Source organism: Lemur catta, chromosome 19, assembly GCF_020740605.2.
Source record: "Lemur catta isolate mLemCat1 chromosome 19, mLemCat1.pri, whole genome shotgun sequence".
Classification (NCBI taxonomy): Eukaryota; Metazoa; Chordata; class Mammalia; order Primates; family Lemuridae; genus Lemur; species Lemur catta.
The window spans coordinates 12,973,997-12,997,336 of NC_059146.1; the positions used below are offsets into that span (position 1 = coordinate 12,973,997).

Below are 23,340 nucleotides of genomic sequence, written 5' to 3' on the forward strand. Positions count from 1 at the left end.
ACATTCAAGTGTTGGTTAGATCAGGCATTTAAGACACCTGTTGATTTTGTCTGTCCATGTCTTTTGGAAGCTGTCCCTCCTGATGTAATCCCCACTGAAGTGACCATAACATCATCTGCCTCCCTTGCCTCCCAAGCTGGCTAGACAAGGAACCCCGTTTCCCTGGACACACAGATTAGACTAGCACTGGCTCCATGTAACCATATGGCTCTTCAGTCCTTTTGTAGAATTGACACAGCTGCTGAGTGGAAAAGTCTCTTTCCTTCTGACACTGATAATTACATGGATAATGGAAGCTTGGAGATGGCAGCGGCCATTTCTAGGACATTTAGACCATGCTTGAGTAAAAGCCATCATTTATTAGAGCAAAGTAAATTCAAAAGAAAAATTGCATGCCTGAATTCATTCTCACTTCCTTAAACTTTTACTCTGGCCACTCACCCGGATTTCTAAACTCTGAACGACTGAATTTCCTGCTTTTCAGATGAACACATGATGCTGACGTATAAATTCTAGAATCAAAACATCGTAGAGCACACGGGAACAAACCATGTCTCTCATGGTGACAAAGGCTGTTATGCCTTCAAATATTAAATCAAAAAGTATAACTTTATATATTGACTCCTCTGTACAGAAAAATTATCTTGTAATCTTTTAAATAATGTTCCTGTCACTTTTTCCATCAAAAACAAAAAACTCAAGGAGAAAACAATTACTGTGAGGATTAAGTGACCTAACTCAAATATTTAGAATAATGCCTGATACTTAGTAAGAAGATTAACTCAATACTAAGCTCCTTAACACCCAAAATACAAAACACAACACATCTATGTGGACGGACACTTGAGGAGAACTCTCTGCTTAAATGAAGGTTGAAGAAAATGTTGATGTTCAAAATTCTCAACAGAACGCCTGGCACCGTCAATTTAGACATTAATTTATATGTTTTCTCAAGTGATGAAGTGGCTTCTTTGGAAACTCCAAATTGCGTAAAAATATGGGTTGAATCTTGGCCCCATCAATTACGACCTTTCTAACTAACTTGTGGGTAAGTTTTCTAGCCTCTATGAGCCTATTTCCCCTCTACAAAAATACAGATCACGATGTTCCGTGAGGATGAAATAAGTCAGTACACAGAAACACAAAAGCGTTGCCTACCAAGTGCTCAACCTTATATAACATTTATTACTATTATTTCTGGCAAATAACTTTATTATCAACTGGTTTTGTGTAACTGGGTATCTCATAACATTTTTGGCAATTTTTCTAAATCAAAGAAATTCTTCAGTTTAAGAACACGAAAAAAACTAGATATTGTCTAACTTACTGCTAAATACAAACAAAATATAAGTGAACTGACATACATCACCAACTGATTTATTTTGTATGTATACATTTTAGTTGTCAAAATTCAGAGACAAGCACCAAGTGACTTAGTTTAATCAAAGGCAACATCAAAACTAGAACCCAGGTTTCCTAAAACAGAGTTGAATGTTCTTTCCTCTCTCCCACACTGCACAGATTTAAAATAAACCCTTGGCTTAATTTTTGAGATTGGCAATAAAACTACTTGTAGTGAATGTATGGAAAAATATTCTAAATGCTACTATATGAATGCAGTAAAATTATGGTTTTAAATATCCTTTAAGATGAAAGCTCGTGTTCTCCCTTTCAGGCCAATATAGATTAAAAGTAAAACTGTGTATTATGATTTGGTACACAGTGAAACTATGACACTGTGTGAAAAAAATTTTTAGAAGTATGCGAACATTCAAATATCCTTAATGTTTAGATGTTCAACTTTATAAAGGCCATAATTTCAAGTATAAATCATGAAATTAAAATGCCAAAAAAAAAATTCTTTCACAAACTTTTCTTGTGTGGCTCTACTTCTATGTGTTAGCTTGTTACTACTGGGAGACTGACTTAAAATATGTAACTAACTGTAAGAGGATTAAATTTTAAAAGTCCATTTATAACTAAAATAGAAAATATCTACAAAGTAGTTCACTTACAGAAGACTGAAACAGAAAAACTAAAAGGAGTAAGAAAACAATTTTGTGATTAAAGTAGACCCCAGAGTCTTACTGGATACATAAATATTTAACCAAAATATCAACATAACTCTTGTGTACCACCCGTTCTTGTATTAGAAACAGAAGTAAGCTGTTTTTCCATTCTTGTAATACTTCACTTAGAATGGCTCCAGTTCCATCCAGGATAATACAAGGTAGTTCGTCATTTTTTTTTTATGGCTGAGTAGGACTCCATGGTATAAACATACCAACATTTTGTTAATAAGCTGTTAATTGGCCTAGGTCAATCATTTCTGCTTAAGTATGTCAAAAATAAACAATTAAAAGGCAAATGAGGGCCAGGTAGGGTGGCTCACGCCTGTAATCCTAGCACTCTGGGAGGCCAGGTGGGAGGATTGCTTGAGGTCAGGAGTTCGAGACCAGCCTGAGCAAGAGCGGGACCCTGTCTCTACTAAAAATAGGAAGAAATGATCTGGACAGCTAAAAATATATAGAGAAAAAAATTAGCCGGGCGTGGTGGCACATGCCTGTAGTCCCAGCTACTCGGGAGGCTGAGGCAAAGGGATCACTTGAGCCCAGGAGTTTAAGGTTGCTATGAGCTAGGCTGATGCCATGGCACTCTAGTCTGTGCAACAGAGCGAGACTCTGTCTCAAAATAAATAAATAAATAAATAAAAATAAAATTAAAAAAAAAAAAGCAAATGAGGTTCCTAAAATTTCCTAAACAAAAAGCATTCTTTTATGCATAATAAAACAAACTTACAATCAGACACGAAATACAAAAGGTGAGTGTCAATCTTTACAATTTATTTTATACAAAACAGTAGCAATGTAGAATATGGGAATTATCTTCCGCTGCCACACACGCAAGTTGTGAACATTCCAAGCCAATGTATACAGTTTGGAGGGGAAGGATAAACAATAGCATCAACCATGCTACTGAACATATGAATTTTTTATTTAAAAAGATTAAAAATTAGATAGCAGTGTCTTCTTAATATTGCTCTCATCATTGAAGACTGAAGAAAAATAAAAAGTGACTTTATAAGTTTAAAAAAACAGGAAAAGGAAAAAACCAAGAGGCTGCTACAACACTGCCATATAGTCAAACCATCATACTTCAATATTTGCATACTTGATAGCAGCATTTTTACTGAACCGTGTGCAACTACATGTAGAAACACATCAAAGCAACATATCATGGCAGTTATCAATCAAGATCCAAAAGAAAGAAAACAAACAAAAAATAACTAGGATGAACACACTGTAAGATGAACATTTACGAAGAATGAATCAATATCTACATTCCTGGACTGTTCCATTCTGCCCCAATAAGTGTCAAGTCAACTGTCAACTGTGTATTTTTGGCGGATTTGAATTTTTCCAGTTCTTATTATACTGCATGCTTGGAACAAAGGGGGTCATAATAAATCCTTCTACACAATGAACTTTATGTAGACAGCTGAAAATAAATTTACTACTTGTAAACACACACAAAAAAAATACAAGATTTTTTTTTTATCTTTGAACAATCAGTGCTTGCAAAAAGCGCATTATCTTCGGTATCGACCTCTCTCCCCTCGGTCTCTGTCCCGATCACATAATCGCTCTCTTTCTCTTTCTCTATCACGTCCTCTATCTCGCTCTCTGTCTCTTCTGTTATCTCTAGGACGGTCTCGCTCTCGTTCTCGATCTCTTTCACGGGGTCTACTTCTCCGACCACTGACAACAGCTTGAGTGCGACGAAGGAAATCATCCACCCTCATATCATAATCATGCTAGAAAAGGGAAGAAATGGATTAGGTATGTCAAAAATGCAAATGGAATGAGTCTCTATATAATAATTGTCTGAGAGAGGAAGAATCTAGAGAAATACAATAATCAATTAATTCAAATCGTAATTTTGACATTATTTAGAAAAAGGATTTTGATGTCTCATTAGATACCTAAGACAGAAGATTACTCAAATCTTTGCATGTAGTTTCTTATTCAACTTTAGTGACTTTTCCATCTGACCCCTTAGGAAGATTTAGTCCAAAGTAATCGCCTAGTCATGACCCTCAACCATTACGCATACATGCTGCCAATTATGCTAGATGTCATCAGTGTTATTCTACAACAGGTTAACCCTACTTTTCCTCCTTCAAGTCTACAAATTTCAGTTCTACAAATGGAACCAACTCTGCCCCCTTAAGGTGAAATTAGGAAGTCTTATGTTCCAGATGTTCTTTCAAAGCAAACTTAATTTATGAAATTTGATGGCATTTTAAGAAAATATGTACTACAATAAGCTGTGAAGTCTATTCCACACAGAGCCAACAACATACTAGAGGCTGAAGAGGACAAGAAAGGGTAAGAAGTGCCACTGTCTAAGTGAGGAGCAAAGGAAAGTTGTGGCTACTTCTAAACTTGACCCCTGCTTTAGTGTACGCTTTCTGCTCTCAGTTCTCAGCTCATCTTTACTTACTGATTTTGGTCCCTTTTCAAAATTCAGCTAAAATGTAAAGAACATACAGTTCAAAAACACAATTCCACACCTTTCATATATAATGAATATGTGATTATATAAGCAGACTATGTATATATATATATATATATATACTAATCAAAAAATTACTATATAAAGATTCATCAAATAGAACTTTTTTTTTTGTTTGTGACAGAATCTCACTCTTCACTCAGGCTGGAACTCTTAGGCTTGAGTGATCCTCTCACCTCATCCTCCAAGTAGCTAGGACTTCAGGTGTGAGCTGCCACATCCAGATAATTTTTTATTTATTTATTTTTTTAGAGACAGGTCTCACATATATTGCCCAGAGTAATCTCGAACACCTAGCCTGAAGTGATCTTCCTGCCTCAGCCTCCCAAAGTGCTAGGATCACAGGTGTGAACCACATGCCCAGCCTAGAACTTGTTAAAAAAAGACAAGTATACTTCAATTAAGAAAAAAAAAAAGTCTTGAGAAAGACTATTTTAAAAAACTATGTGATCATTTATAGGCATTTTTTAAGGTACCACAACCCATCTAGCCAACTAAGATTTCATCATACATAGGCTGTGTATTTTTTCCTCATGTGACTAACTGAAAGAAAAAAAAAACCAACTAATTTAAATTCTATTAATTAGTCAGGAATCTCGAATTGTTTTAAAGAATGTTAAATGTCCTAATACGATTTGATTTTGAAGAATTACTATCTTTATAATGATAAAAAAATAAATGATTAACACATAACAATGTCTCAAAGACAGGCTAGAAAATTATTGTTCTAACTGGCTCTGTAAAATATACACACTCTTCATCATAGTGAGAAGATAATTTGGCCCTGCCCAAACTAATTACCCTAGTAGGGGGGAAAAAATTTCAACTTATATATCCTACTTTACCAACAAAACTACCTTTCTAAGGCTATCAAACTTATATGCACATGGATTATGCTGCCAACAAGTGCGAGATGACAATTTCCACTTTTTAAACAAAAGTACTATTGGGAGTGGGGGGAGACCAGCATTTAATAAACAAACTCAGCCTCACTTGTATAATAAAAACCCAGAAAACTCAAAGTAGAAATTGTCTTTCATTAGTCCTGTTTTGAAGTGATTAAAAAAAAGCTTTCACATCTATCATATCAAATAATTAATAGAACCAATTACTAAAGGACAATTATTCTCTCACTACATTTTTTTAACATCTAGTTGTTCGCTATCATCATCACAATAACCAGAGGTAAAGGAGAGGTGAAACAATTTGCTTGGTTGCTAGTTTTAATAAACTTCAGTAGAAATAAAAATAAATGACTAAATAATATTGGAAATTATCTATTAACTAACTTAATATTCACCATCTATCTAACAAAAATTAAGTCTACCAGATTATACAAAAAGCTCAGAAATATCTATTAACTGTATTAATTACATAGTTATAATTAAGATCTCAGTACAGAAAGAACATATCCTAGGTATTATATGCCTAGGATATTACCTAAGAGGAGTTATATATGTAGGAGTTTGCCATAGCACTTTGTGATTTGACAGTAAAAGATATATCATCTATCTAAATAACCCAAAGGGGTGGAGGGTGACATGAACAGCCATTTTTATTAAAAACAAGTTGAGATCTACTCCAAAACAGTCTGCAGTAAGAATACACAATGGTCCATCATTTGACATAATCTGGTATCCTCATATTTAAATTACTAGGTTATTAAGTATCAAATGTCCGATTTCCTTAAGTACAGTTGGTATTTCTAACATTTCACTTTGACACTTCTTGTTTTATTTTTATTGTGAAGCTACATCCTCAGTCTTGCAAACGCATGCTTTGGCTTGTGATTATCTTTCAAGGTTTTTTTTTTTTTTTTTTAAAGCAATTTTTGTAAAACCATAAGTCAAAAATTCATGTTATTTTCGAAATGAGTTCTGTCACAGAACCAATGTGGTACGGATGGCTTGAAGTATCAATAATTCTTTGGGAAGGATGTGGCTAATGAATGCACAGCATGTTGATGGTTCGATAAGTTCTGTTCCAGTGATTTTAACCTTGAAAATGAGGCCACGTGGGTGACCTGAGACCAAGGTGGATAACGATGAGCTGAAAGCTGTAGTGGACACACATTCATCTTGACCTATGTGTGAATTAGCAGCAAGGTTTGATGTTACTGTTCCAACAACATTGGACCATTTCAAACAAATCTGCAAGGTAAAGAAGCTGGATAGATGGGTCCCACATGAATTAAACAAGGGTCAAAAGAGAAACCGTCTTGCAGCTTGCCTTTCTTTGCTGTCATGACATAAAGGCAAACTATTTCTGTACCGTACTGTTTCGTGTGATGAAAAATGGATTCTTTCTGACAATTGCAAGCCTTTGGCACAATGGCTAGATAAAGATGATGTGTCAAAACACAGTTCCAAACTGAAGATTCATCAAAAAAGGCTAATGGTGTCTGTTTGGTGGTCCAGAGCTGGCATTATCCACTACAGCTTCGTGAAACCTGGTCAATCCATTATGGCAGATGTCTACCGCAACCAACCGGATGAAATGATGAGGATGCTTGCGATTAAGCAGCCGAGACTGGTCAAGAAAGACAGGCCAATCCTCTTGCAAGACAATACTTGAGCACGTCGTACAAACAATGCTGCTCAAACTACAGAAGCTAGAACTTGGAAATTCTGTCACCCACCGTGTTCACCAGACCTTGCACCAACTGACTACCACTTCTTCCAGGGAAGAATATTCAGTTCTCAAAAGCTGTGGAAAATGCCTTTCATGATTTCATAGCTACTCGCTCTCCAGGCTTCTTCCCTGCTTACATGAACAAGCTACTGTTAAGAGGGCAGAACCATGTCAAGAGTTTAGGTGCATAATTTAAGTGTACTGCATCTTGTTTGAGATATAATACACTACATTTTTATTCAAAATCGGACATTTCATATTTAATGACCTAATACCGATAGAATTCTAAGTAGTTCCCTCACACCTTTGCCTTCTTGTTAACTTACTACTCGTTTATCTCTGTATCTTGCTTCATGTGGTACTGGATGATGTCCTGAGTAAGGGGGATGAGCTTGAGGAGGAGGAGCATGATGCTGATAGTAAGGATGGTGTGGAGGCTGTTCCATTCCTGGATAAGGGGGCTAAAAAAGGAAAATCACTTTCATAAGAATCTACCCAATATCCTTGTAAAGAAAGCATTCTTAGCATTCCCCTACCCAAACCACCAACACCTCCCCCCCTAAAATAATCTGTACTAGCAATTTCCTTTGGTGGCATTAAGATTCTTCAAAATATCCTTTCTGTTTGTTGAAAACAAATGTGTGCAACAAATTCTTTGATTACACATCTTCTAAAATTTAACATGTTTATACTTTTCTACTCATATCATCTAGATATTAATAGAAACAGCAAACACTTACATAATGTTTACTATGAGCCAGGCACTATTCTAACTATTTTACAAGTTTCATTTCATTTTCACATTAACCCTATGAGACAGGTGCTATTACATTCCTAGTTTACAAAAGGGAAAACTGAGGTACCAACAGGTTAAGTAAACTGCTTACAGTCACACTGTTATTAAAGGGGTAAAGTAGGTACATAGTATCAGGCATCCTGGTTCTAGAATTGGTGAGCTGGTTAACCACTATGCACAAATCTATTATTAAAAAAAAATCCAGGAGCTAATGATCTTTTAAATACTGTTATAAAATGAAGAAAGGGCAAGTCAAAAATTACTTTCACAGTTGCAGTCAAGACCATACATTTTTAAAAATTTCATAGAATCTAAATTTCATAAATCTAAAACATACTCTAAAAATGATATCCAATTTCCTTAAAGGAAATAATTTAAAATCAAGACTACTCGGTGTTTAGTCTTATTTTACACAGAGAACTAAATTTACTAGGTATTACATAGGTACTATGCTATACTTTACAAGCATTTTATAAATTTGTTTTCTTGACAATCCTATGAGACTGACACTATTATGTTAAATTCTAAGCTATACAAGGAAAGGTGTAATGTCCATTTCATTCACCACTGTATACCCAGAACAAGCACAGTGCCTCACACAGGGAACATACTAAATATTGTATTTGATTAGCCATAAAAAGCAATGAATATCCGTTGAATTTTACAGATGAGGAAAACTAAGAGTTGCATTGTGAAACTTACCCAAGGTCATAGAATTGGGAAGAGAAAAGAACGTATCTGAACCGAGGTACAGCTTGCACTACTCACCATTGCTATAATACACTATCACACTTCTCAACTAAGTCAGTACTGTATTACTAACACAAATCAACTTATTCATTAGTCTTTAGTTTTTAAAGACAGCATGCAATTATCAATCACTAAAAATTTGTATTTTAAGTCTCTTAATGAATATTCTAAGTACTCAAAATACTAGGAACCGCAAATGAAGTTAAATAACTTGCAAAAATAGAATAATACAAACCATTCCTTGCCAAGGTGGTGGTGGTCCCATGTTATGAAATTCCCTCACATAATCATTGTAGGACTAAAATGAAAGATGATAATGTCAATATAAATAAAAATCATCCCAGAACTATAAAATAAATCAGATCCTGATTTTATCTACATTAAATATATAAATTAAATGCTTACCCCATTTAAAAACACATCTCGGCGAACTCCTGAAAATCGTCTGTTGGGAATAAGATTTGTGAAACTAAATTCAGGTAATTCATAAACTAGTTCCAAGAATGTAATTCAAAGCTAAGCAAGAGTGAACCCGACTTACCTATCTACTTCCTGGTATCGTGGATCCTTTAAATACCCTGTTCAAACATCAAGTATTTCAGTAAATCAAATTTATATATTTTTTTATTATGGCATTATAATTAAACCTTCCTTACCACTTGTTTCAATCTTTCCATGAAATATGTACTTTAAGTGATGCTATTATTGTATTATTCCATTTTCAAATTTTCTTCTCAAATGACATGATAATTGAGAAAATAACTAAATAATAATATCACAGAATTGTAAACTGCTAGAGAAGCTTTCAAATGTATCTTCTAATTCACGTTTCAAATCTTGCTAAATAGGAAATTTCTTCATTCTGCACCATAGGGAAGGTAAGGGCAGAGGAACTATCCTGAGGATACCGTAGTAAGACTTCCTTAAAACAAATGTTTATCTTCCACCTAAGGTATATATATTATAGGCCATGCTAAGTAAACCATACATAAGTTTTTAAAAATGCAAACTTAAGAGGGAGGGAAACAAAATTGCAAAAGTTGCAAAAATGAAGATGTATACATATACAATCAAAGAACCAGGGAAATAGAAAAAAATGCTCTTTCCTCCTCTTCCTTCTGTTAGGACCCAGCAAATTAAAACATAAAAACATCTGAGTGGCCATGTTACTGAGGAAAAACTATTTTCACTTTCTGCAACAGAATTTTCCATTTTGGAAATGAATGAGACCTATCAAGCCACTTGTTACACAATGGTGCTATAATGCCCACTAACACCAATTTCCAAACTGCAAGTTTTACAAGTGTGTTACTGACTCTGTTCTAAATATATGGTACTGTTTCTTGAATGTAGTTTGCTTTTTTAAATTCCAGTAAGGGATAGATTAACTGAAAAGCTGCATTTAGCTTACAAGTCAAATATTTCCCATTCCTCTCCAAAAACACGAAGTTAACGACTTTCATTTTTAAAAAAATTGCATAATTTCACTTTCCAACTAAAGATATATACCACATGAAACACTAAGTATCACAGGGAACAAAAAGTATTACGGTCATTGCTTTACCTAACTACATTTAAACTTAAACACATGTACAGAGCAGATTCCATTTTTGCAAAATTAGCAATTTCAGGTAATTTTAAATAGATTATGACGAGTCACAGTGGAATAGATTAGACAACTTTAACAAAGTGGGGGAAGAATTACTAATGAAACTATTAATGATTTCCCAAGGTTTAAGGAGTCATGTCCTGAATTTTTCTCACTTTTAAAGCTATAGGATTACAGTCAGTTGTTTTGTTTTGTTTTTAAATAATTTTAAGTCAAATATCTGCAGGATTATAAAATATTAACCTGGTCTCTGGTGAAACTCAGGGGGATAGTCAATCCTTGGTTTCTTTCTGCTGTTATGAATATCATAATCTTCTGGTCGACGCCTACACAAATTAGACACATTAGAAATTAAACCAAAAACTGCTGGGAGAATAAACAGTAAAGCAAGAGTAGTTTCTGACAGAAATAATTACAAAGAATTATTTCCTTTAAATTAACATCTTAATTTTTGATGAACAAATTGTCTTAAAATTCCTAATTTTTAAATCCTCAAATTCATCCCTATGAACCAAACCTTTAATTGCTGAAGGTAGATATTCTCTGCAATCTCATGCTATCTATGAGACAACCAGGAAAAGTAATCTGATCAGAACATGTAAATCACACTTTAGCAGTCTAAACAAAAGTAAATGAGCCCTCCTCAAACTAAAGTAAATATCCAGTTTAACAATTTAAATACACTTTCTCAAATAAAGTCTCCAGGTGAAAAAAAGGGGGGAAAAACCCCCTCTACCATCATTGTACAACACGTTACTCTAAAATCTATATATTTAAACTTATTAATGCCATTTTGAGTATGTCTAAACAAAATTAAGAATTTCTTAAATATTTTTTCCTCTGCTTTGCACAAAATTATACTTTTCAGATGATAATACAGAAAATTCAATACTTATTAAAAGCGAGTTACAAGAAAGTTTTAAAACTCTTAATACTTGGAAACACTAATTTCTTAGTATTTCTTAATAACATTTACTTTTTCTTTCTACACTTAATAACAGGAACTAGGGAAATTTTTTTCCAGAGACAATGCCTCAAAATAAAATTAGCTCTTATAAATCAGCAAGTAACAGGTCAGAATTTTAACAAAGTTCATATTAATTAAAGTATATTCTTTAGAAGGTGAAATTTTACTCTCTACAAAGGGCTACTCTTTACTGTCCTCCAGAAATCTTAAGGGTTAATATAACACATCATTAAATACACTTCAATTTTCTTAGTAGATAATAAAGAATTAAAATAAAAATAAAAAAATCCCAAATACTTAGATAATAAATTTATCTTTTTACCCTTAATGTCAAATAAAAACTCTATTACAACCTGACATCACTAGTTTTTCAGCTATTTCTCTGAATAACAACTGCTTTCATTAACTTTTGCAAGACAAGTTCACTTAAACTGCAATATTAAGTGCAATAACCCCAATCCCCCCAACAGAATGAAAACAGTTGCATCTACAATAAATAATACTAAGAAAATGAAAAGCTGGTTTAAAAAATAAACATACCGCTTTCTTGTAGAGTTTGGGGAGTGCATTTACGACCGGTATAAAACATGATAGTAACAGTTCATATAGTAGTCCAACTACTGACTTTAAGCTGTAAGCCACATACATAAAGGAAGGCCCTGGCAGGCTTGAGAGAAGGTGTAGTGGTGTAATAAGTATAGTTTGCAGTCCATTGCAAAACTGAGGTAAAACTTCACTTGTGTATACTGCATTGCACTGGAAATCTCTTAGCTTAAAACTTCAAAAGACATCTTGGTGCTCAGTCCTTTTAGGCCAAAAATAAGGGGCTCTGCCAGGTTTCCTCCTACCTACTCGACAGTGTCCTTTTTAAGCTCAAAGAAATGGGGACTCTTGTTGTATTATCTGTACCTACCACAGGATGTTTCCACCAAAAGGAAACTTTGTTAACCAAAGGTTTCATCCCATCAACCATACATCCAATAGTCTTTAGCAGAATATTTTAGATTTAGCTGTACGTAAATCTATACAGGGGAAGGTGTTGGATAGAAGGGCTTAAATCAGTCCTTTGCAAAGACTTCTCCAATTCTGTAACAAGTTAAACCCCCTTTTTCTGGAAAATGCTGTTTAGTTCATAAAGCAGTGATCAATAACCATGGCGATCCTCTAAAAACCACTTTAAGTCCACAGGTACTGCCAGCATCTGGAAAAGTTGTAAACAGACACAGCAACAGCCCTTCGTTTTGGTTTGTTGCCGGGTCTCCCAGGGCCACTTCATCCCCTTTGGAAAGAACCTATTGTTTTCGGAAGCTCAGCAAGATGTGTGAATTCACTGGGTACATGTTAGAGAATATCTGGCAATAGGGTTAACACATCACGGTGATAAAATTTGAAACAGTCCCAGTATTGCTCCTCTTGAATATCAAAATAACTTAAAATATTTTATCCTCTAAATGAGGCGTCATCTTCTGAAAAAATATTAGTGATCCTTTATAAAAGTCCCATATCTGATAAGGCTTATCCAGAGACACACCTGAAAGAAAAGGCTTTTTACAAAATATTAACAATTTTTGCAAATAAAAGACTTCCTCCTCTTCCTCCTTTCTAGCCTGTTCTTAGTTAACAAATGCCTACCTCATTTCAATTGTATACATTGTATTATCAGAGTATTATTAAATTTAAACTGGTTATCACTCTTTAGCAAATAATTTTCTCTGCATAAGGAAAGATCCCCATTTTCCTCTTGAAAAATGACTGAGACCAAGGTGACCATGTGAAATCCTCAATGAAGCCACAAACTAGTCCATGCAGCTTGATTTGAGGATTTTCTCTTTCTTCTTTACCGCAGAACAAACTTTTGACGAATCACATTCCTCCATCATGTTATTCTGACACATGTGCCTATTATCAGTCCAAAGAACGTTTCTAACCTTCCCACATCCCGGACTGGTTCTCGACGGGATGGACGTCCTCTTGATCTGGGCTGAGAATGCATTCTTCTCTTGTGACGCATTTTATGAATGACCTGATACAAGTCAATACTTTCATCGGGGGGAAATAGAAGACAAAGCTGGGTTCCACATTCAAGTTCAATTTCCTAGAATAGGAAAGTAGCAATTTACAAGACAAAAACAGGAGAACCTTTCACAATATTTTCCTGATGTACAAGAACAAAAACTGATTTAGAGGCTTCCTTCCCAAGGCTGATGATCATACAGGATTTCAAAAACTTCCATATATATAAACCTTTCAAAAGTGTTTCATGTATTTGTATAAAGGGTAAAAACTAGAATTGTAGGATCTCCAGAGCAAAATACACAAATGCAGTTGCTTAAAATTATGTGACAATCACCCTCTGAAATCATACTTTTTTGTGCAAAAAAACCAAAATACCAGGACAAAGTCATCCATCTTAATACAGAGAAGGAAAAATACATGTTAGTGTATGTGCCCAAAACTTTGGTAATTGAGAACTGCTAAATGCACTGAAATACATTAGGTTAACCATAAAGGCAGACTAACCTATGGGCTTTTTAAAATTAAGTCTTATTTTCAATTATAGTACCAACATCTTTACTTATGAGCAATGAAAACATAATATTACTTCTGCCTCAGAATTATGTGTGGGAACTACGAAGGTCAAAGATTTTCAGTTACTATACACTTTCAATTTCACTTGCAGATTTGGAAACCTGAGTATATATACTATATACTGATTTCTACTTAGAAAACTTCAGTAAATATGCTAAATAGCAATTCTAATATGTACTATGTAAAGTACAGAACCTGTTCAACAGTGGTATCATGAAAAATCATTTAAAATCAGGTCAATTCTCTTTAAAATTTTTTCCTTCAATTGTATTACACGAAAGTACCATATAAAGCTACCTACATTTCAACATTATGGGGGTCTTAATCACAGTAACCATGAATTCCAAGTAAGAATGTATTCTCCTAAACTTTCATATGAGTTCTTTCAGAAATGGTTAAAAGATGTCCTTCAATTAAGATCTCTAAAAGGGTTGATTAAATGTATGTATTTTTTAAAGAATTAAACCTACAAACCTGTCCATCACGTCCAATCTTTACTGGCTTATGTTCATTCCAAGGGTTGGTGAGATGAGCCGATTTGGTGAAGGGTAATTCTCGCCTAAATACAAAGTAATATCAAGTACATTAGTTGGTGGAATCCTTTAAGGACCTTATACTACCGTTAGTAATGAATTCCTATGTTAATTGAGATTTAAACATGATTAAAATTTTAAAAATCACTTATAGTGGTAGAATTTATTCCCTATGGAGAAAGCCCCTTCACAGAATAGCTCTTTCCATCTTCTCCATTTTTCTCAAAAAAAGCTAAAATAATACAGCACTTAAGAGAATGGGCTTGAAAACCAAAACAATTTGAGGCTTAAACCCCAGCCCCCCCCTCTTAACTTCTCTGAGCCTGAGTTTCTTCATCTTATAAGGATATCATCATCTACCTCATAGTTGCTCTACGTAAGTTTACAATAAAATGACACAAAATATTTACATATCCCTTGCTTTTGTATACTCAAAAAAATTTTAATTGTCTGACCAACAAGAAGCTGAACTTTAACCTGGTTGTTAACAACAAATGGAGACAGAAGTGTCCCCTATCCTTAATTCAGGGCTGCTTTCCCAGATTCGAATGTCTTCCCCAATTCAACCAGGCAATCTTCTTCACCACCATGGAATGGCTCGAGTTGTACAATAAGTTATTCATTTATAAATTCATATATTTGTATTAATTATGCCCTCTACTTAAACTCAAGGGCAGTATCACTACAATTTAAACACTAATAACCTGGCTCTAGGATCTCTGAACCACAGGGTGAAACGGTCTCATTAAATTTTAGATATCCTGTATTTTTACAGTTTTTTATCAACTTAACACAATGATAAAGATGACACAATAAACAATTGCCAGGTGCCAAGAAATTATCAGAAATTAACATTTGATAAGGTTTTTATCTTCCTATACATAAAACAAATACCAAAATACATAAATGTTTAAAGAACTACTCACTGTACCTACAATACAAATGAAGCATTTATTCAAAAGACATGCAAAGATGAGTAAGATAAAGCAGCTTGCATCCTCACCCTTTCTTCCACAGCCATCAGTCAAAGAATAAATGGGCACACACAACTATTCTGTAGGAGAATGGGTACCATATGCAGAATACAGAAGTTTTGTTTTGTTTTTAATGGGGGTGGGCTCATATATTTTGAAGGAAAGAAAAGCAATCAGAAGTGGTACCTGATATAAGTTTGAAAGAAAAGCAACTCAGGTAAAGCCATATGTTGTGAGGTAAAACAAGGTTACATTTGAAATAAAGAGAAGGGCTTGAGCACAGGCATAATGGAGTAGGAAAACCGGAAGTACCTTGGCCCAGTGGACAAGCTACATAACTGTTGAGTCTAACCTTATACAAGTTTTCCTAGGGGTGAATAATGAATGCTCAGATTTTATATAACTTGTTTTAAAACTCAGAAAAACTTCTGACATTTACAGGGAGAGCTAAGTATATTAGAGTTCAGTTAACAAGGTGGCATGCTCCGTGGTGGTGTGGTATGTATACACACGGGGGGAGTGTGTAGTGAGTAACAGAAATGCCCACTAGGAACTGCTTAAAAGCTCAATTTCTTAGTAAAATACACGTTACTTCATCCATCGGGAGTGATGCAAGAGTACTGGTTTTCAGTTCCTCTTCAGGCTACTGGAGGTGGAAAGACTACAACAAGCACATACCAAAAGCTTAGACTATCCAGAGGCAGAGCTCTAGTTCATTATTTCTTTGTCCAATACTTTAGATTTTTCTTCTAAATTGGCAATTTACAACAGTTACAGGAAAGAAAAAAGCAAAAACCTACAGCCACCAAAATATAGGGAGGTTACAAATTATTAATGGTGTTACTGTAATTTAAATATAAGCAATGGAATACCCAAGACTTAAAGTAAAAGTAAAGGCATATGCTGAGCTAGATGCATCATTTGGGGTTGAGATTCTTTGGTGGCACTGACTCTAACTAAAGAGATACTTGTTTACTATTTCAACATATTAGTTAATCTCAGAGCCAGAGCATCATAGAAAACTATGAAGCCTTAGGTCTGCCCAAGGGCTCAGAATAAATTAAGAGAAAACTGTAGGGTCCGTGGTTCATGCATCATCTTTTCTTTATCTTTTCTTCTCTGGATCAGTTATGGAACAGGCATCCCAACAGTTACCTTTTGAGCAGACATGCTAAGAAGAAGCCTACAGAAACAACTACCTTTACTGTGAGTGCTGTATTAGAGAACACGGAAGGGACTCTCTGACCTAAGCAGTTTAGCAAATAGGGCAAATTTAACAAAACATAAAATTGTGCAGAGGCTCTTATGTACTGCACAGTGGTTTGTTTACTAACATTAGAAGGAATAATGGAGAGACTGAAAGAAAAGAGAAATGAGTTATTTGAAACAAACATGAAAGCAGTGAGTATAAAATCTAATTAGATTTAATTCTGGATGAATGACAGCTCATCAGTCATGATCATAGCCTTATTTTGAGCTAATTACAGGTAGCAACTTAAGTAAGTCACTGTTTACACCTCTCTCTTATCAGCTAACATGCAACATATCCAGTCTCAAATTTCCTTGTGCCTACAAAGTACCTGAGCCATAAGGGATTCAACAGGTTTAAAGTGGGTCTCAGGATTCTACATTTTAACAACCAGATGCTACTAAGACTTGGGACCACACCTAAAGAAACAGTCTAGAAAACATCAAACAACCCCATTACAAAGTGGGCAAAAGACATGAACAGAAGCTTTTCAAAAGAAGATAGACAAATGACCAATAAACATTATGAAAAAATGCTGAACGTTTCTAATCATCAACGAAATGCAAATCAAAACCACAACAAAATATCACCTAACTTTGGTAAGAATGGCTTTTATCAAAAAGTCACAAAACAAAAGATGCTGGCATGGATGCAGAGAGAAAGGAACACTTATGCACTGTTGGTGGGACTACAAATTAGTACAACCTCTATGAAAAACAGTACGAAGATTCTTCAAAGAGCTAAAAGTCGACCTACCATTTGGCTCAGCATCCCACTACTGGGTACTTACCCAAAGGAAAAACAAGACATTTTATAAAAAACCGGCACTCCAATGTTTATAGCAGCAAAATTCACAACTACAAAGATGTAGAAACAACCCAAGTGCCCATTAACACATGAGGAGATTAATAAAATGTGGTATATGTATACCATGGAGTATTACTCAACCATAAAAAAAAGGTGAACTAATACCTTGTGTAACAACCTGGATGGAACTGAAGACCATTCTTCTAAGTGAAGTATCACAAGAATGAAAAAAAAAAAAAAAAAAACACCACATGTACTCACTATTATTGGAACTAAATGTCAACACTCGTGTACATATGGTAGTAAAATTCAATGGAAATCAAGCAGTTGGGAGGGGGCAGGATGGGATGGGTTAATTCACACCTACTGGGTACAATGCACACAAAGTTATGTGTGATGGGCACACATAACTTTGACTCAAACTGTACAAAAGTAATTCATATAACTAAAATGTACCCCTGTAATATTCTAAAATAAAAAAAGAAAAAATATGATGGACAGAAGTTAATCACGCTCACTGTTGCTAAAAAAAATGTTTACAAATAAGCAATTTGTTTAAAAAAGAAACTTAGTCTAGTTATTAAATCTGAAGAATCCTTGAATAAAAGTCTAATGACTATCACATTTGAAAAGAAAAACTATTAATAGCAGTTACTGCTATTAATAGCTAAGTCTTGGGATTTATAAACATCAAATCCTTTTAATTCTGGAGAGTTCAATGTAATTCTCATTTATACAGTAAACTTAAACTCGAGGAGTTCAAGTCACTTACCCAAGGAAATTATCAATGCACTTAATATCATACGCCTCCAGAACTGTGAAGTATTATAAAATTACTCTTAACAGAACTTAATAGGTATTAAAAAAAAATGAAAATTATAGTATTTTCATTTAAAAATATTTCTAAGTAAACCTAAACTGTATTTTAAAACAATAAAAGCACTTTACTGCTCAAAATTTTACACCTGGTATTAGCAGGATGGACTATTTGGGTTTTTCTTTACCTCTTCTGTTGCTATATTTATTTCAAACAAGTTAGTAAAATATTCAATAAGTCAATGGAGAGGAATATGAAGACTGAATAATCTCTGAATTAAACTCATCTTCTAAAATTAAAAAATTTCCTTATCAGTAATGTGAGAACAAAGGTTAACAGAACTAACATTCAAAATAAAATCTGCTGCAACCTATCTAAAAATGGGAAGTTATTTTCTATCCTATTCCCAAGAAGCATCAGTTCCAAATATTTTACAATAACATAACTTCCTTTTGGCCTTTTACAATCAGTTGCATATGCACAAAATAAATAAAAAATAATAATAAATAAAAATGTCTCTCTGCTAAAAAATAACTGTCACCTTGGTTCTTCCTAAAAATTGTCACCAGACTTAAATTTAACAATTACAATTTTAATTTCTAACAAACTATAAATTTTAAAACCCTGGCGACAATGGAGGGGGGTGGATGTCACTGACAGTCTCATCACTGTAACGCTGCATTCTGACATAGTATGTATTTTTTTCATCTGCTGTATCTTTCCATGTTATTACATGGATAATTATTTTTGCATACTATATTTAAGAGACAAACTGTAATTTATTAAATCAACTTTCTCTCTGGAAGAATTCAGATGGCTTCCAATTTTTCCCCATAGGAAGTAATGATGGGATGACTATTTTTTCTGCATATAGCTTTTTGCTACTCTATTGACAATCAGCCTAATACAGTTATGCATCACTTACTGATGGGGTGGGGGAGGCAATACATTCTGAGAAAGGTGTCATTAGGTGATTTTGTTAATATGCAAACATCTCACAGTGTACTTACACAAACCTAGATGATATAGCCTACTACACAGCTAGGCTATAAACCCATGCAACTTGTTACCATACAGTGTAGGCAACTGTAACATAGGGGAAGTATTTAAACATAGTATCTAAACATAGAAAAGGTACAGTAAAAATACTGTGGTATAATCTTATGGGACCATGGTCATCTATGTGGCTCCTTATTGACGGAAACATCGGATGTAACACACAAATATAAGCTGTTTCTACTCAATCATTGCCTATGTATCTTCATAATTCCTCACTATCTTATAGTAAAAGTTTAGGCTGCCCCACATTCATTCATTACTATTCATCTGTCTTCTGTTCTTCTCTTTTACTAACCATCTGCTTCATAAAAAAAAGGTGACTCTGTTCCACTCATTACAAACCCATACACCCCCCCAATGGTTTGTTTTCATGCTCTTCCTTGTGCTAGTCTGCTTTCTTGAATATGGATAGCATTTTTTTCTTCTTTATTCTTAACCAATTCCTTCATGCCCATCAAAATTCAACATCCTAAGCCAACTTACAACTCAAAGTATCCATATCTTTTCAGATAATTTTTTAACTAAAATTAATATTATAGGGTAATAAATTATGCATGCCATGTAAAATTCACTAAAATAATTAGCTTTTCGTGTACAATGATTTGGTAAGAAACTAATAATAGTGGTAAAACTCAGTTTTCAAAATAAGTCTAATTATTTTTCTAATAAACATAGTTAAATCTTAACCCAATCTCAAAAGATCACAATGCCAACTAAATGTTGTTTGCTAACCTCCTTAAAATACACTGTCCACAACTTAAGTAATCACCTCCAAAACTGTTAGCCAAGTCAAAGAGTAATTATTTTCCCATTCCACAGTAACTGACACTAAAATTACACAGATATGCCAGACAGCATTCTAAGAATTGTCCAATTTACTGCTATATTATTAACACACAGAATACACAAAACTCTTGACTAAATAAATCTTTGCCCTTTGCAGCCTATATTAGATTATAAAGACAGTGAACAAGATAAGCATATGATGTCGTTTTTATTTTAATACATTATTTCCAACTGGTAGCCTATTCAAAACAAGGGAAACTTTATTTATACTGAAGGGTATAACTTACCTGCAAATCCAGTCAATTTTAAAGACACCTCCCAGCATTTTAGCATTCATTCCTGCTGGAAGCACCCAGTGTATAGGAGATCCTCCATGATGTGATTCTGAAGAAAGCCTTGCAAATCCTAAGGGAATCATATCACAACATTATACGTAGATGCTAATATAATTAATGTGGTTATATGTCCAAATTATTTTTATTCTTACCTTGAAATTTTCCACTCTCTCTGACAGAAAATATTAAGATAACACTCCTTGCAGATCTGAATGCAGCATTTAATTTCTTTTCATTTACAGGGAGTGTGGACCATACACCCTATACAAATAACATAAAGACCACAAATTAAAATTAACTGCAGATCAATCGTATCTCCACTGATATTTGCATAGGAGCAAGGCTACATACAGATTTCAGTGTGCTTTACATTTCAGTAAGCTATAACGAAGAAAGGTCTAATTCATCAGCTGTCAAAATAATGTAGTAATAATTTATAAAAAAACAATCGGCTATAATTATTTTAAAATCAACCATTTACTGTGATAAATACATGGTGACTGAAGGTTAATCGCAAGTTGTATGCTTATCTCCCTGAGAAACAGTGCCTCATCAAATAATCAAAAATTACTATTTTAGTAAACTCCTAAGTGAAGAATTTCTGTCAAGATTCTAGCATTTTTCTTTTTTCTTTTTTGAGACAGAGTCTCGCTCTGTTGCCTGGGCTAGAGTGAGTGCCGTGGCATCAGCCTGGCTCACAGCAACCTCAGACTCCTGGGCTTAAGCGATCCTACTGCCTCAGCCTCCCGAGTAGCTGGGACTACAGGCATGAGCCACCATGCCTGGCTAATTTTTTGTATATATATTTTTAGTTGGCCAGATAATTTCTTTCTATCTTTAGTAGAGATGGGGTCTCACTCTTGCTCAGGCTGGTCTCGAACTCCTGACCTTGAGCAATCCACCCGCCTCGGCCTCCCAGAGCTAGGATTACAGGTGTGAGCCACCGCGCCCGGCCAAGATTCTAGCATTTTTCTACAGTTAAGTTCATTTTATTTTTTAAGCAGTTTTTCTATTTAAGTTCAAATTTTTATGTATGTTTGGCTAAAGATGCCTGTGTTTTACCTAGGCTAGAACATACTAATTTAACAATTTCTGAAGCATTTTAATCAATTTCTTTATTCATAAAAGATAAAAAGAGATGTACTGGTAATACGTAAGATAAGGTAGAAGCTCTAACTGCGCTCACACCAATCTGTTCATACAAACTACATCTTCTCATTCACACTAAGTGCTTAATTACAGGCATCCCTACAGTCTCTGTGAGGGATGGTTCCAGGACCCACTGTGGATACCAAAACCCCCAAATGCTTGGTCCCTCATATGAAATGGCATAGTATTGGTGTATAACGTATGCACATCCTACCGTATACTTTAAATCATCTCTAGAAAACTTACAATACCTCATACAATATTAAATGCTATGTAAACAGCTGTTATACTGTATTGGCTTTTTGAATTATATTTTATTGTTGCATTATTTTTTCCCCTCACACTTCAAGCTGTGGTTGAATCCAAAGATGTGGAACCAATGGATACAGAGGGCCACTGTACTTCTGCCTACACCCACTTTAGCTGGATAACAGAGTAAGTTACCACTACATAGGCTATCTGGTGTATTGTTTCCTTCTGTTTGTAAAGTTTTATTGGTAAACCTTCACTTAAGTTAGAAATATACAGCATACTGACAGAAATATGGTTAAAAAAAAATTAACTTTAGTTTTAATTTTTTGAAAATCAGTTGAAACTATACCAGTTACTCAATTTAAACCAAGAATAGCAAAACATTATAATAGCTGGTGTAACACACAAATTTATTTTTGTAGCAAAAACATAAAATTAGTATCTTACAACATCCTACAGCAAGTGGGCATATCCTTTTTGTAAAGTCTGGAGTGGGCCAGTAAGCTAATTCTTCCCTTTTCTTCTAAACCCAAGAAGTAATCTTAACCCCAAGTAATCTTACTTCTAAAAAGTAAAAGAAACTCTCCACAAAGGAACAATTTCTTTTCAAAAGAATCTCAAAGTGTAAAACAAGCATCAACATAAAACAAAAATTGGTTACCTAAAGAAATTTAAAACTATTAGCACAATAAATTAGCAACTGAAAAGTACAGAAACAAAAATCAACAGAGGCAGATCTTTTACAGTATAAACTATATAGTCTTCAACACTGAATATTCTGACTCCTAAAATCCATCTATAAAATAAAAGAAAACCCAAATTCCTAGTAAGTTGCCTAGTAGTAACTGGCCACAAACCAGATTCTAAGTGGCAACTGGGCTGTGGATCTTTAAAGCTACAATGAAAAGCACAATATCTTATGTTACTGAAGATAACTCAAGTCCAATTTCCCATTTAAAAATTTCCCAAGATTAGGATAGTTTCAACAGAACTGATACCTTAGCTTTGGCAAGAGATACATTCTCATGGTTGTTACTCTTTATGAGGAAAAATCTTGCATCCTGAAGGACATATTTGAGTTTACTGGTTTGATCTGAAAAAAAGACATCCAAATCGATTAATCACAGGCCATTACCACATAAAGGGGTGTACACTGTACTAACTGAAATTAGCCCTCCACAACCCAGCTAAACTTTTAAAACTCAACAATCACCCATTCAACCTGGAAAGCTAAGCCACAACATGTAATAAAGTGAAGTCAAAAAAGGACAACCAGCATTTTGCAAGAAGGTAAATCTAATCTAGTGATGTTCCGATATATCAGATCCATATTTAAGAATGAAAATGGCTACAAGTTTTATAGAATTTGTCTCAGATTAATTTAAAGAGTGATAATGGACCATTATGCTATTAAAAAAAAAATATATATATATATACATACATACCATCCCATTTTGTCCAA

The 23,340-nt window shown here is 34.3% G+C and overlaps 1 protein-coding gene across 4 annotated transcripts in view; it reads right to left on the minus strand.

Annotated features, from left to right (window-relative positions):
• Positions 1 to 2,822: 2,822 nt before the first annotated feature.
• Positions 2,823 to 23,340, minus strand: part of YTHDC1 (YTH domain containing 1) — a 37,555-nt gene continuing 17,037 nt past the window's right edge. For 3 of the 4 annotated variants that reach the window (XM_045533087.1, XM_045533085.1, XM_045533084.1), the window contains 11 exons: positions 22,877 to 22,971; positions 20,630 to 20,738; positions 20,430 to 20,547; positions 14,392 to 14,476; positions 13,257 to 13,423; positions 10,605 to 10,687; positions 9,294 to 9,330; positions 9,158 to 9,221; positions 8,988 to 9,050; positions 7,533 to 7,667; positions 2,823 to 3,814 (listed from right to left, as the gene is read on the minus strand). In XM_045533087.1, the coding sequence (XP_045389043.1) occupies positions 3,590 to 3,814; positions 7,533 to 7,667; positions 8,988 to 9,050; positions 9,158 to 9,221; positions 9,294 to 9,330; positions 10,605 to 10,687; positions 13,257 to 13,423; positions 14,392 to 14,476; positions 20,430 to 20,547; positions 20,630 to 20,738; positions 22,877 to 22,971 (1,181 nt within the window). In that variant the 3' untranslated portion in view covers positions 2,823 to 3,589. The remainder of the gene's footprint in view (positions 3,815 to 7,532; positions 7,668 to 8,987; positions 9,051 to 9,157; positions 9,222 to 9,293; positions 9,331 to 10,604; positions 10,688 to 13,256; positions 13,424 to 14,391; positions 14,477 to 20,429; positions 20,548 to 20,629; positions 20,739 to 22,876; positions 22,972 to 23,340) is intronic. The other variant, XM_045533086.1, reaches the window with a different exon arrangement.